The sequence below is a fragment of the Brienomyrus brachyistius genome, chromosome 23 (genome assembly GCF_023856365.1).
Source record: "Brienomyrus brachyistius isolate T26 chromosome 23, BBRACH_0.4, whole genome shotgun sequence".
NCBI classification, from domain to species: Eukaryota; Metazoa; Chordata; class Actinopteri; order Osteoglossiformes; family Mormyridae; genus Brienomyrus; species Brienomyrus brachyistius.
Window position 1 is genome coordinate 12,753,490 of NC_064555.1, and position 14,089 is coordinate 12,767,578.

The 14,089-nt window shown below is 42.8% G+C and overlaps 1 protein-coding gene across 4 annotated transcripts; it reads left to right on the forward strand.

Moving 5' to 3' along the window:
• Positions 1–916: 916 nt before the first annotated feature.
• daxx (death-domain associated protein) lies at positions 917–12,622 on the forward strand. 4 transcript variants are annotated; one of them, XM_048992978.1, is made up of 13 exons: positions 917–985; positions 3,502–3,552; positions 4,581–4,850; positions 5,919–6,266; positions 6,767–6,898; positions 7,179–7,295; positions 7,810–8,041; positions 8,156–8,319; positions 8,439–8,637; positions 9,411–9,733; positions 9,842–10,008; positions 10,712–10,844; positions 11,091–12,622. In XM_048992978.1, exons 1-13 carry the CDS (start codon positions 938–940, stop codon positions 11,148–11,150), a joined length of 2,244 nt encoding a protein of 747 aa, XP_048848935.1. In that variant the 5' UTR covers positions 917–937; the 3' UTR covers positions 11,151–12,622. The 4 variants fall into 4 exon arrangements, with proteins under 4 accessions (XP_048848935.1, XP_048848934.1, XP_048848933.1 ...); XM_048992977.1 differs by having other exon boundaries at positions 4,581–4,692; positions 4,726–4,850; positions 9,411–10,008; XM_048992976.1 differs by having other exon boundaries at positions 9,411–10,008.
• The last annotated feature ends 1,467 nt before the right edge of the window (positions 12,623–14,089 follow it).

Sequence of the window (14,089 nt, forward strand, 5' to 3'; positions counted from 1 at the left end):
GGTGATGGAAAAAATATTTTGTGTTTATTTATGTTAACAAAACTATGGTGGTTAAACCTGGACGAGATGCCAGTCCATGTCAGGGCGCGTACTGTACACTCAGCTCCACGTACATATTGCGGTACGGCAGGCCAAATGATCTTTTATTAGCGTAAGGCTTACTGGATATGTGTAATTTCAGATATCTACAATGTAATTATAGAGTTCCGTAATTAAAATTTTACTAGTAAAAACTAAATTATATCTACAGTAGGAGTTCTTACTAGTAATTATAACTTTTCATTAATGAAAAATCTAGGATATGTGAGGCAAAAAAACAATGGATGTCAATTGGAATATATGACTAGTAAAAATTGTATTACAGAACTCTATAATGTGAATCCTTACTAGTAAAAATGATCATTCATACTAGTAAAAATTGCATTGTAGACATTTTGAATTCATATTTTTACTAGTAAGAATTAAGTTATGATGAGTAAGTCTTATACCAATAAAAGACAATTTGGCTTGCCATAATTGCGGAGTTAGGATTTGATCGATTACAAGGCTATTTATTAGGCTTTAGCTAATTATTGACATCTTTTAAAACAGGTAACATACTTTCGTATTAAATGAAATATCTAATGTTTGGCTTTCAGACGAAACAAAAAGTTTAATACGTTTTATCTGTCAAAATAAAATGTTTTACTGATCTAATATTTTATGGTATGTTTTTTTTAATGTGTATACTCGGTCCACTACAATATTTTCGTAATATTTACCACTTTTAGTATTAAACACGAAACGTAATGCGATCGGTCATTTTAAAATGCCAAAGTGCTTTGTTGTCCAATGACGCGACCCTCTTCCTGTAAATGTACTCAGCCAGCCAATAGAAAGCAAAGGAATTAGCCAATGAAGAACTCGATTACTGAAAGGCAGCCAATGGAAGGTCAGAATGTTTCGTACTGGGAAAGTTCAGAGGCTGATTTCTCGACTGGAGCGGGTAAGTTATCTTGAGAATTTGTGTACTGTTTTCATTAACAACTGTTCTACTCTGTCAGTTAAAATATTGCTGTCATAAGACTGAACGCGTTGCTTCGCGCGGGGTAACAATTGGGAAGCTATGTACATTTACAGGTTTTGTTTACTAGCTAGCTATAGGTTGTTTCTAGCTGAAGAGCTAACAACTAGCTAACCAGGGCGTGTTTCACAAAGCAACATTTCTCAGTTGGCTGGGTTAACTTAAGATAAAAGTCATGATTATCCAACAGGAATTCCCCTTGCTTAAACTCTTATTATACAATTGTGACTTCTATCTTAAATTATCCCAGCTACTTGCTTTGTGGAACACCCGTAGCTAGTAACTGGCTGGTTTCGTTTTTAGATCGACCATCAGTAACTGGCTGTTTGGTTAACCATAGTTAAGTAAGAAACATGAAAATCGTCGTATCTTGTTGTCCAGATGCTGGTTGAAATGTTACAAAGTTGTTTTTCTTCAGTGATTTTACAATCAGTTTTCAGATGACTAAATACAATACTACTACATTCGTGTCTGTGACAAACATCCCACCTTAAGGATACTTATTTCAGGGTGGATGGGGGTACTGGCCAAATGCTTGGCTGGTATTATGGTAATACTATATATATATATATATATATATATATCTATCTGATGGGGGGAATTTACAGCCGGATGCAGTTGTAAAACTTATTGCTAGGTAATTTTACCACTACTGAAACGTGGAAAGAGATTTTTGGAACATTGTGTATCATTGGCAGGTATCAGGGAGCTGCTGACAATTTGATGGAAGTTTCTGGTGGAATGTCTGCAAACAGAGTGCCTTCCTCATAAGAACATAAGATTTTTACAAACGAGAAGAGGCCATTCGGCCCATCAAGCTCATTTGGGGAGAACTTAACTAATAGCTCAGAGTTCTTAAAATCTCATCTAGCTCTGATTTAAAGGAACCCAGGGTTTTAGCAGGAAGACCATTCCATACTCTAATTACACGCTGTGTAAAAAAAAGTGTTTTCTTAAAGTTTCTCCCACTAATTTCCACCTATGGCCACAAGTTCTAATAATTAAACTAATATTGAAATAGCCATTTGGCTGAACAGCATTGAGACCTGTTAGAATCTTATATACCTGGATCATGTCCCCCCTTAGTCTCCTTTGAGTGAGGCCAAACCTGCACACAGTATTCTAGGTGGGGTCTTACCAAGGAATTATATAATCGTAGCATCGCCTCCCTTGACTTAAACTCCACACATCTAGAGATGTAACCCAACATCCTATTGGCCTTTTTAATTGTTCCCTCATACTGGCGAGAGTGGGACATGGGGGCATCAACATACACACTGAGGTCTCACTGCTCCTCCATTGTTCCAAAGCACACAAATGAACCTGTGTCCTCTCTGTTCATCCCAATGTTCAGTAACATCTCTGAACAGTTTTGCTTGTCAGTGTTTTCATTTGGAGAGTTGTGTGTTCATTGTTCATTGTGAGTTCAAGTTTGGATAACTTAAGTAAATTGTATTGTGTAGTAGTGCTTTCTAAATGTGCTTTATGGAGGGATTTGTATGCAGAGTTTTTCCACAAAAGCTGCAACAAATTTGCAATATGCTAAAAGCAAACAGTAGTGTTTGGAATTTATGGAAAAAAGAGGTTCTTTTGGTAACTGAAGAAATGGTTTAAGGGAATTTACTGTCTACTGGCTTTACTGTGGTTTAGAAAAACTGTAACGAACATTTATGTTGATACCTGTGGACAGACATTCTGCTGGACAACTTGGTGTTCTGATTCCTGGGTTCTTAAGTGCGTGTAAAGGTGCACAAATTTCATGGTTCACTACATACTTCGGTTTTTAAAATCACGGTTCGGTACGTTTTTGGTGAAGTGGGGATAAAAGAAACAAATCATAAATTGCTTCTTTTTTTTCTTTATTAAATAGTGGTTTCCTGAAAAAAGTTTGCTGTCAATACTGCCACAGCATGCTAATTAAAAAGTTAAATTACTTAAAAGTAAATACAAATGATTATTCTCTCAAGTAAATAAAAATAAAATATCCATTAAGGTGCTCATTAAAAAAAATTAACCCTGCTTTCAAATACTGGTTTATCTATGGCGCTGCCTCAATACGTAATTGCATCATTTAATATATTCATGCATGCATGTATTTTACGTTGTTTATAATGAATGTGCTACCTGTGTAGTGATTTATCATGGAGTGCATGTCATATCCTGTCTGTAAATCGCATCATGATAGCATCCTGGGAAATGCTATCATCTGAAGTAGGCTTATTTGCAATTTGATGTTGTGTCCATATCCATTGGAAATTGAGAAAATAGGGATGTATTTTTAGGCAGAACAATACAAAGTGGAAAACCTGAATCAGTGGTTCCCAGTATTATTATAGTTTATTGTTACTGCGTCAGAATAGTTCCTCAGGCACAATTTGATAGGCCATTAATGTAGTATTATTGGAAATGGACAGTTTTTTTTTCTTTTCTTTTCTTAGATGCCTCGTACCAAAGCTAGTAGACGTTCAGAAGCTGCTCGGAAGAGATTTGTGAGTATACTGGTGGAACTACCTGCCGAACAGTTGCTGCACTAGACCAACACTTTAATAAGGTGCTTTCCCACCTCAGGAACCTTTTTCAGAATTCTGGAGGTTCTCACATTCTCACTACAGGAACTTGTCTTGATTTTAGTTCTCAAACCTATTTTTTATTTTTATTTTTTTACTCGCTACTCAGGAGTAGGTACTTTTCTCTTGCCCAATAAACATTGGTGATTGGTTGACTGCAAGCACCAGTGCTACCTTGAGGTGCTTTCATGACAAAGTTCCAAAACTGTACCCATACAGCCTGTGCATGTGCAAACAGCAAGTAAATCTTTTTAACTTGAAACTGGTTGAAACACAGAAGTCCTGGGGACTTTTTGACCGGGGACTTCTGTAACTCCTGGCCACTTTTTGATTATACTTTTTGCACCACACATTAGGAAATGGGACCTTTATCAACCAAAAAAAATGGAGGACGAACAAGTTTTGTTATAATTATTTGTTGGTTACTGGGGGCATCGATTGTGATCAAAACGGCAGAATGCCTTTTATTTATATGACCTGCAATGTTTATAATTCATTCTTACATCTGGCCAGCAGATTGATCTTTTGTTTTCCACAGAATAAAAAGAAGTAACGTTATTCTGCTAATAAGTGCAAGTTTCACCACTGGCATTGGTGATATTACAAAAAATATTGGTTAGTGATCAAATTTTCTGATGCAGAAATATGGAAATGGAAGGGGAAAAAAGATATTTGATGCATGAACTGTAATTGAGGTGTAAAGATAATTCCATCAGGTCTGTTTTTGCTTCCCCCTTTTTACGGCCCCATGTCAGGTGCCGTACTAATACAATATAAATAAAATGGAATTATCCCGTGTTTTCGGACGACTCGATCGATCCACTGTATGACCATGCTTGTTGTTGTGTGGGTATCCCTGGACAGTTCCTGTTTATGACCTGCATTTTCAACAGTTGTATACATATGCAGAGAATTTTGAAACCTTATTGCGGTATTTGTAACGTCTTCAGTTCCTCCAGCGAATGGCAGCAGACGGCAACGTGATGGAAAGTATCGTGATCTTGGACGAAGAGGACGAGGAAACGGCTCGTTCGCGCACCTCATCTGCTTCGTCTCGGCTGCCTGCCGAGTCAGGATCCGCGCGAGTCTCTGTGCCTGCCGAGTCAGGATCCGCGCGAGTCTCTGTGCCTGCCCCCACCCACATCACCACGTCACCTTTCGCATCCGCCCAGAGAGACAGCTCCATCCTTCGGATTGAGAACCAGAACCTCTTTACGGAGGTGAGTGAGAAAATCTGCTAAATCTTAGCTCATCGCTCTTAGCTCTCCATTGCTAAGTTAAACCAGGAGTTACATGCTGACCTCCCACAGCGTCTTTTCAGATCAAATCCCTTTTATTGTCACATCAATAAAACAAGTGAACTAGTGAGTGAAAGTCTAGGGTCATGAATTCCTCTCAGCAGTGCAGTACATGAAAGAAATGCAAACTGTACACAGAACAAATCTACAAAGGTATACGCTCTACTTATAATACCATTTCCTTTGTGCATATGTGATACAATACAAGACATTAAAATATAAATACCATACACCTTAGAGGAAAGAGACAGGCTGAAGGTGAACCAAGTACAATTTAGTAAACCAGAGACATACACTAGTGCAATGGGGAGTGGAGGTGGTGACCTTGGGGGTGGCTGATGTTAGTTGGAGGTCAGCATCCTGATGACCTGGTGGAAGAAACCGTCCTGGAGCTTTTTTTCCCCACTAGAGGGCTCAGTTCAGTTGACAACTGCTGATATTAGTGTTCAGTGGTATTACACTTAGACTAAAAAGGGCCATTTGTGGGTTAGAACTCTGTGTCTGTGATCAGAAGGTCGGCAGTTCAAATCCCGTGATCGACAAAGTGTCTAAGCTGTACTTCACTTCAAATAAAGGCATCTGCTGAATAAGTAAATGTAAATGTAAGAACCCACACACGCTCTTCAGTAGGGTATAATTTGAGGACCGTAGCCAGTCATTTGCTCCTAAGGTTAGCATCTTTGTTTTGCATCTCCAGTTGTCTTAGAAAATTCAGCAGTGTTTCAGCAGAATTCATTTTTTTCATTTTGAGTGTGATGTTCAGAAGACTTGAGCTTCTTAAAGATTTTGTAGGAGAGATGAATATGGAGTTTATAGTTCAGGTCTAGCATACCCTGTGATACTTGTGGAAATGTAAGGGCCTGTTTTATGTTAGGGCACCATATTTTGTGGAAGTGGTTTTTCTTGAAACAGATGTCTTATTTTGCATTGATGTTCTTGCCCTCATGCACATCTCTGCCTTATTATGCTGTGTTTGTCCCTCCCCCCTAGTTTGTGGAGTACTGCAAGACTCTCACGGAGGACCACCCGGAGGTCATAACGTTCCTTCAGGCCAAACACGCCAAGGCCTCGCCCGACTTCCTGGCCTCGGTGGAGTTCCGCAACACGCTGGGCCGCTGCCTGACGCGGACCCAAACCAGCCGCTCCAAGACCTTCGTCTACATCAATGAGCTGTGCACCGTGCTGAAGCAGCATGCCGCCAGGAGGAGGCTGCCCGTCACTCCGGTGCAATCCGCCGCCGAGGGGGATCCCGGTGGGGCGGAGCAGCCGCAAGAGGAACGCCCCCCCTCACCTGAGCCCGCAGAACAGAAAAAAACAGTAAAGGCTTCTAAAAGACAGGTCAGTTTGCCTGTGGTCAGTGGGCCTGTAGCCGGTGTACACCATCCGTAGGTTTAAATCCCACCATTTGGTGCAGGGATTCTGTAGTCCAAGAACACAGTTAGACTTACTGGCTTTGCTAAACTGCATAATGCTTTGGTGTGTGTGTGTGTGTGTGTGTGTGTGTGTGTGTGTGTGTGTGTGTGTGTGTGTGTGTGTGTGTGTGTGTGTGTGTGTGTGTGTGTGTGTGTGTGTGTGTGTGTGTGTGTGTGTGTGTGTGTGTGTGTGTGCGCCAGCCACTGTGCCCTGCAGTGGACTGGCATCCTGTCCAGGGTGTCCCCCTGTGCCCATCGTAAGCCTGTCCTAAATGGAAGGATGGATGCATGTAAAAATATGAATGTACTTATTTGTACATTTTGTATGTATAGATGAATTAAACTGGTACGTTAAAGCCTTTCAGAATCACCCCCCCAATCAGGTACAGAGGTACACCTCTCTCTCGTCCCCCATCCCTCCTGCAGATTGCATACCTGGAGAACCTGCTGAAGGTATATTACGAGGAGATTCGCCGGCTGCAGGAGAAAGAGATAAGTCTGGACGACATGGTGAAAGACGATTCCAGCTACATACAGGAGCATAGGCTGAAACGCAAGGTGGGGGATATAGGCGTGGGGGGTTTACCTGTGTAAATGGGAAGTGTGACTTTAATATTTTAGTGATTATAAAATACGTTGCTTTGAGTGATGGTGTAAGTCAAGCTATTAAATAATATTGTGTCTTTACAAATCTCTCCTACTCCTTTGTAAGAACATATCTGCTTTGGAGAATCCCCCCCCCACCTGCATATGGTGCTCTCTGAACACTACCGCAGTGCTCATGTGACAGCAGTGCATTCTGGGAGTGACAGATTCTGGTTCCTTCTCGCCACTTCAGATGATGAAGATCTACGACAAGCTGTGCGAGCTGAAGGATTGCAACACTCTGACGGGGAGGGTGATCGAGCAGAAGGTGTCGTACACAGGGACCCGCTACCCCGAGATCAACAAGAAGGTGTGTCCTAGCTAAGTGCCAGATTGTGACTCTAGACTGGTGTCTCCCAGTCTGGTCACTGGGGACCAGCAGACAGTACCGGGAGCTGGGAGGGAGGGAAAGTGTGGACTATCTGTGGGTCCTGAGGACCAGGTTGGGATACACTGCTCTAGACAATTACAGGGCCTGCAGAAGCACACACACGTATGTATGTGTACTTGTGTGTGAAAGTAAGAATGGCTGTTGTTGGGATTTTATTGATACGGCTAACGATACTGATGCTGCTTTTCCATATCCGATACTTATCAATACTCATTATGTTATGTTTGACTTCTCTGCCCTGTTATGCCCTGTATACTACAACACTGCTGAATTCTTAAATCTGAAGGGTGTTGGTTAAATTTTTATGACTGCAAACACAGCACCGGCCCAGTGAAACACAGTAGGAAATCAGTGTCCTAGCAGGGGTCACCAGGGGTGGATGAAGGGTAAATGGGGGATGACTAATGAGCACTCTGACCCCACCCCACCCCAGATCGAACGCTTCATAAACAGCCTGGAGTCCCGACAGAACCCTCCTGACTATGCGGACATCTTGCGGCTGGTGCGGCGGGCCAACGAGAGGCACGGCCTCTTGCTCAGCCAAAAGCAGGTGACTCAGATCGCCCAGGATGGCTTCCGCGAGACGGGCAACCGGTTGCAGGAGAGGCGACACCTGGACATGGTGTACAACTTCGGCAGTCACCTGACCGACGAGTACAAACCTGGTACGAAGCCCACGGGCCGCATGATGTCGCAGGAATAATGTAGTTTGGGTGGAGACGTCGTTAGGTAACGGTGTTTGTCAGCTTCTGACCCCACCCTCTTTTCTGACCTGCCAGCCTTGGACCCCGCCCTCTCTGACCCTGTCCTTGCTCGCAAGCTGCGCTCCAACAGGGAACTGGCGCTGACCCGGCTTGAAGAAGTCGTCTCCAAATACGCCCTGAAGCAGGACGACTCGGAGGAACAGGAGAGGAGGAAGCGGCAGGAGAAGCTGAAGAAGGAGGTGCGGCCCTGAGGGATGGGGGGCTGGGGCCGGGATCCAGGCCCCGATTACACCGCCGTCGCCGTGAGGCTTCCTGTGACGCCACAGAGTTACACGTGCCGGTCTTTCTAACCCTGCAGAAGGAACCTGACGACAAACAGGAGGCCACGTCGGCTGAGAATGAGACTAAGGGCGAGGAAGAGGACGAGGGATGCGAGAGCGACGGCGAGGTGGCAGAGAGCGAGGGACAGGAAGATGATGACGACGAAGAAGAGGAGGTATCCTCTGACCCAGACATTGAGGAGGAGCTAACGGCCAGCCAGTCACAGGAGGGAGCAGGTGGGAGAGGCATTACGGCAATTGTAAACTGACTGCTGCTCTAAATGCTACACAGACCTCCTGATTTCTTGTACTTTTCCGTCCTGTTTTTTTTGCATTGTTTCACACAAGCAGTACTCGCCAGTCATTACTTGCTTGATGATCTGTGTGTAGCTCAAAGGGTCATGGGTTTGTGCCTGCGACGGTTGCGGGTTTGAATCCCAAAGCCTGCAGAGTAATCATATCACTATTAAGTCCTTGAGCAAGGTCTTTAGCTCCCAACTGCTCCAGGGCTACGCTGACGCCCTACTCTCTGAGCCCAAGATTTCCTCACTTGTTTGTCACTTGGGATCAAAGTGGGCACTAAATAATGTTGTCGTCATCATCGTAATTAATACTAGTACTATTAATAATAATATAATTCTTATAAGAAGAAATTATAATAATTAGAATGACAACAGCAAAATAACAACAATAATAAATGTTTGGGTTAGATTTATTATGTCAAAAGTATTAAAGGCATATCTGGTTTCAAATAACGTTTAGTAGGATACAGTTCCCATCATTTGTTTTTCATATAGTCCCCAGAGGAGCCGGGTAATTCAGAATCTCCGCCACCAATGCAACGTTTCCCAGGAGCTCCTGACTCTGACATTTAATCCATGAGTTTGTGATCCTATCCTAAGTCTAAAGGCTCTGTTAGGGCTTCCGTGTACTTAAGCTTTTAATAGCCACCTTACATATGTGTCCAAAATGCTGCTGTAGACATTCTGATTTGCTGTCGGGTGTTTCAGATGAAGAGGATGGAGGGGAGGAGGAAGAGGAGGCAACCGATGAGAGTGATATACAGCAGCAGTGGGGAACTGGAGCGTCCACTAGCCCCGAGGATGTGGATTTGAACGGCGAGGAAGACAGCCGATCGGTGAGCAGTTGTCAAGGCCTTGTTGGTGAAGAACGCCCACCAAGTGCCAAAGAGGAGGGGAAGGATGGCTCCACCCCTCCAGTTAGCCCCAGCCAATCAGAAGCTGTGGATCCGGACAAGTGTTCGCTCACTGTCGCCAGCAAATCTGCTTCACCTGACCATTTGATAGCTGCTTCACCAAGCTCAGGCGCAGAGGTCTGTCTGCCTTCCTCCTTCCTGGACACTGAAACTGGTACCTGTTCTTCCCTCATGGCGAATCCACACTCTTTGCCTTCATCACCTGCAATGGTTTTATCCAATCAGCATTCACTATCCCCACCACATGACTCGAGGTCAGCCACTTGCAGTCCCCTGCCACCAAGCCCTCAAGCAATTATGAAGACTCCTAGTTCAAGGAAAAGGAAGAGGATGACGGGGTCAAGTGGTCAGAGTGCCCTCAATGGCAGCCACAAACGGGCATGTGTGGATAGGTAAGGACTGAACATTAAGGATGGAAATGCATAAATCTTTTATTTAAGGTACTTAGAAGTTATTCTAAGTTAAAGAATGGCCATATTTGCATCTATTTTGTAAGATGGCAGCACAGAGGAGCAGTCGTAGCTTTATACCGATGTTAAGGTTGGGTTATACTGGTGTAAAAAAATATCGCTTTCATTTCAATTATAACTGTGCAGTACAAAAATCAGATCAGGTACAGTGTGGGTGGGGTTGACCTCTCAGCTTTACTCGCTTGTTTTTAACTGTGGATTGTCAGAATTTAAATTTGTAAATAGGAGAAAAGCTGTATGAGTGACAGAGAGCATTCAAACGGGTTTCAAAGGTAGAAAAAATATTACAGTGCATTTTATAACATCGCTAATTAGTACACGTCAGAATTAGCTTACTGGGCTAAAAGGCCAATATTATAATATGCATTTATTGCAATGTGTGCTATTAATTTCACCACTCCTGAGTGGCTTGGACAAGAAAAAATATGTAGTTTTCAAATATCTATTATTTTAAAGGTAAACTACTTGTGACTTATTCCTTATTTACATTATTCTTTAACATCATCGCACCAACATTATCTTAAAGCAAAATGTCACATCCTGTATCATACCCACTTTTGCTTGATGCTGCACAGACTGTGCACCTTTAAGATCTGAGCCCCCCTCCTGTCTTCCTTATTGCCAGTGATGACGACATCCCCCTGGATATGGGTGTGGTGAGCAGCAGCCCTCAACAAGCAGACTCCACCTGTGCAGACAGCCCCTGTCAGGAACTGGTCAGCAGTTCACAGTCCACGCCTCCCCCTAAGAGAAACAAGGTACTCCTCATTACTCCTTTGCAAATGTAGCAGGGAATCTCTGTGGATCTGTTCTCTTCTGTCAGCAAGAAATTCTTTGCAACCTTTGTGCCTCATTTCAGGTACTCTGTATTATGCGGCATAAGCGTGGCCTCATCAATGTGCTAAATCCTCTGTGTGTAGCCTCTCTGTCTTCCTTGAGGTGTTTTTGATTATAACCCCTTAATTCTGTCAAAGGAGTGAAAGCTGTAACTGTCTCAATTTCAGGTCAACGTGGCGACGCAGTGTGACCCAGACGAGGTCATCGTGCTGTCAGACTCTGACTGACCTTTCCCTCGCTAGGAACCCCTAGAGGCAAATGGGCCTCAGCCCTATCCCCCCCCTCCCTGTGCAGTCACTCCTCGGTCGGAACGAGCTAGTAGCGCCAAAGTCGTGGCATGGGTGTCCGCGTGTGAGTGAATGCCAAGACTTCAGCCTCTGACATTGACATCCAGCTGGCTGTACATCCTGGGAAAGGCGGGACTCGGAGCAGCTTTTCACATTTCAGGTTATTTTAAAAATTTAGATTTTTAATTTTTTTTTTTTTTTTTTTATGGGGACAGGAAAAGGGTCTTTGTGGGGACTTTTTACAGCTGGTTTCTCCTCCACTTATTTGACTGTTGGGTTCCTTTGTTGCAAATGAGATCACTTGCAACTTAGATTCTTCCCCAGTTCAAGCAGGGTTTGCGTAATTAGAGGGAAGAGGAGGCTTTTAACCGAGACAAGACCTGCTGATCACTTAGCACAGCCTGATTGGAGATGGAATCCCAGCATTGATCTTTAGGGTCTTGCAACTCATGAGCTTTTCTCCATATGCTATGTAGCCACCTGTGGCTCATTCTTTTTCACCATCTTTGTTTCATCATTACAGGAGTTTGTCAGCTTATTAAAGAAGCCAACAATGCTAATAAAATCTGATGCTGGAGTTATAGGACTTTTTCTTCATTTTGAATTCCACAAACAGAAGTGTTTTTTCCTAAAATAAAGGGACTTTTTCTTATCTGAAACCAATGTTAATTAAATTAACTTGTAAACTACTGAAAATCAGTGCTGAATCATATCTAATGGACTAGTCTAGTGTGGGGGTGGTGCAGTGGTTAGCACTGTTGCCTCACACCACTGGGACTTGGGTTTTGAGTGTCCGGCAGGGTTCCATGTGGAGTTCGTATGTTCTCCCCGTGTTGTCATGGGATTTCCTCTGGGTACTCTGGCTCCCTTCCCCCCTCCAGGTGAGCGTGTGTGTGCGCGTGCCCGTCCTGCAATGGATTGGTGCTCCAACCAGGGTTGTTCCCCACCTTGTGCCCGTAGTCTCTGGGGCTCCAGAACCCCCATGACCCTGAATGGGACAAGCAGTATCAGAAAATGGATAATCTAGTGTTTCCCAATTCAGTCCTTGGAGACCCACTGTCAGGCCATGTTTTTGCTCCCTCCGAGCTCCCGGTAGGAGGGTAGGAGCTGGGAGAGAGCAGGAATGTGGACTGTCTGGTGGGGGTCATGATGGGAGCAAAAACATGGACTGACTGTGGGTCCCCGAGGACTGGACTGGGAAACACTGGACTAGAATACAAATTAATTGAGAGAAAATGTGGCTGTTGCAGACCTCAAGCTTCAGCAGTATATGTATTAAAACAATATAACTCAGGAGATGTGGGCTGTCTTTAGAGCAGAAGGTGGGGGAACCCATGTTTTGTAATAATGTATTGTATGTTTTGTAGTCATTTGTGGAAACGAGGGAAAATGAATAAACATGTTTGTTAATATGCTTGTTTACTGACTGATTCTGATAGCCTTTCCATATAGGAGATACGGGGTTCAAGATTTCAGTTCCACCAATAAAGGTAAGATGAACAGTCAGAAATTTAGTACAAAATGAAACTAGTACACCTATATAGATGGGCAAAGAATGCAGAAAATATTAATGGAAAATTCATAAGCAAGTTTAGTAGGAATGACCCAGATTATCAGGATATCTTTCAGTTTTACAGCATGTGAAATATCACAAGGACACCAACCATGACACTATATATGGCTGGGATTCTAAACTATGACAATTACGTGAACGCAGACAGGTAAGTCAGGTTAATGTTGCAGTGAATCTATATGGAACTACGAAGTATCACTCCATCTTTCAAACACTTTCCTACACCTTTCTAATGCAGGGTCAAAGATGATTTGTAGTCAATTCCAGGGCAAACAACACACAAAATGGACCAGTTAGTTTTTGGATGGTGAGAGGATCTCCAAGCTGGAAGTATGAGGCAACAGTGTTACTCACTGTACCACCGATAACATAAAAACTCTGACTGTAACATACATATAAATTATATAGACAGAAATGGTATGTACAATCATATGCTTAACAGGATAAACAAAGTTAATATTATTTGATTGGAATTCAGTCGGTAGTCAAGGCTTGTTTCCTGTCTGCATGAAGTGATGCTAACAAGTAATCTCCCATCAGTTTTCTCTGCACAGCATTTCATGTGAAATAACCACCTAAATTATTTTATAGATCCAGGCGATGAGAATATTTTCATACGGCAGTTGAAGCAGGGTGTTGTTCTGTATGGTTACAGGGTGTTAGCTGAATCTGAAAACTTAAAAACATTACGAAAAAATTTTAGGAGCAGTTGATTATGAAAATTTTTGAATTTATGCAAATTGGAGTTGTTATATAAATAAAAATGCTTGCACATAATTAAAGAAAACTTTACAGTGCAAGCAAAGGCTCGTCATGTGTGACGGTTTGCAGTAACACTGGATTAGTAAGACTGGTGTCTCCATGCTTTTCGCCTTGCTGGTCCTCTGGATTCATTATGACCCTGCACTCAGTTAAGGAATACTGACAGCATAGTACATTTTTTAATGGCACGTTGAAGTATTATTAAAAACCTAATTAGAGGATAATTGGTACTCTGAAATTGAAATAGTAACCATAGCAGTTTTCCCACAATTCCCTTATAGATACCACTGCCATATTATAGTCATATTTCACTTTTTTCGACGGGGGAGTATCGCCACCTGCAGGTGGAGCCATCTCACCATCTTCCCTCTTCTGACTGTTCTCTGGAAGAAACCCACTAAAAAGTTGCTATGCATTTAACTGACCTTTAAAAGGGTTAAGATTTCAGTATGATTCGTCAGCTTAATGCTCTATTGAATTATGTATAGATGTGGGTGTGCACTTTCATAAGTGCCCCACATCTCAATTTAAACTGCAAGTTATT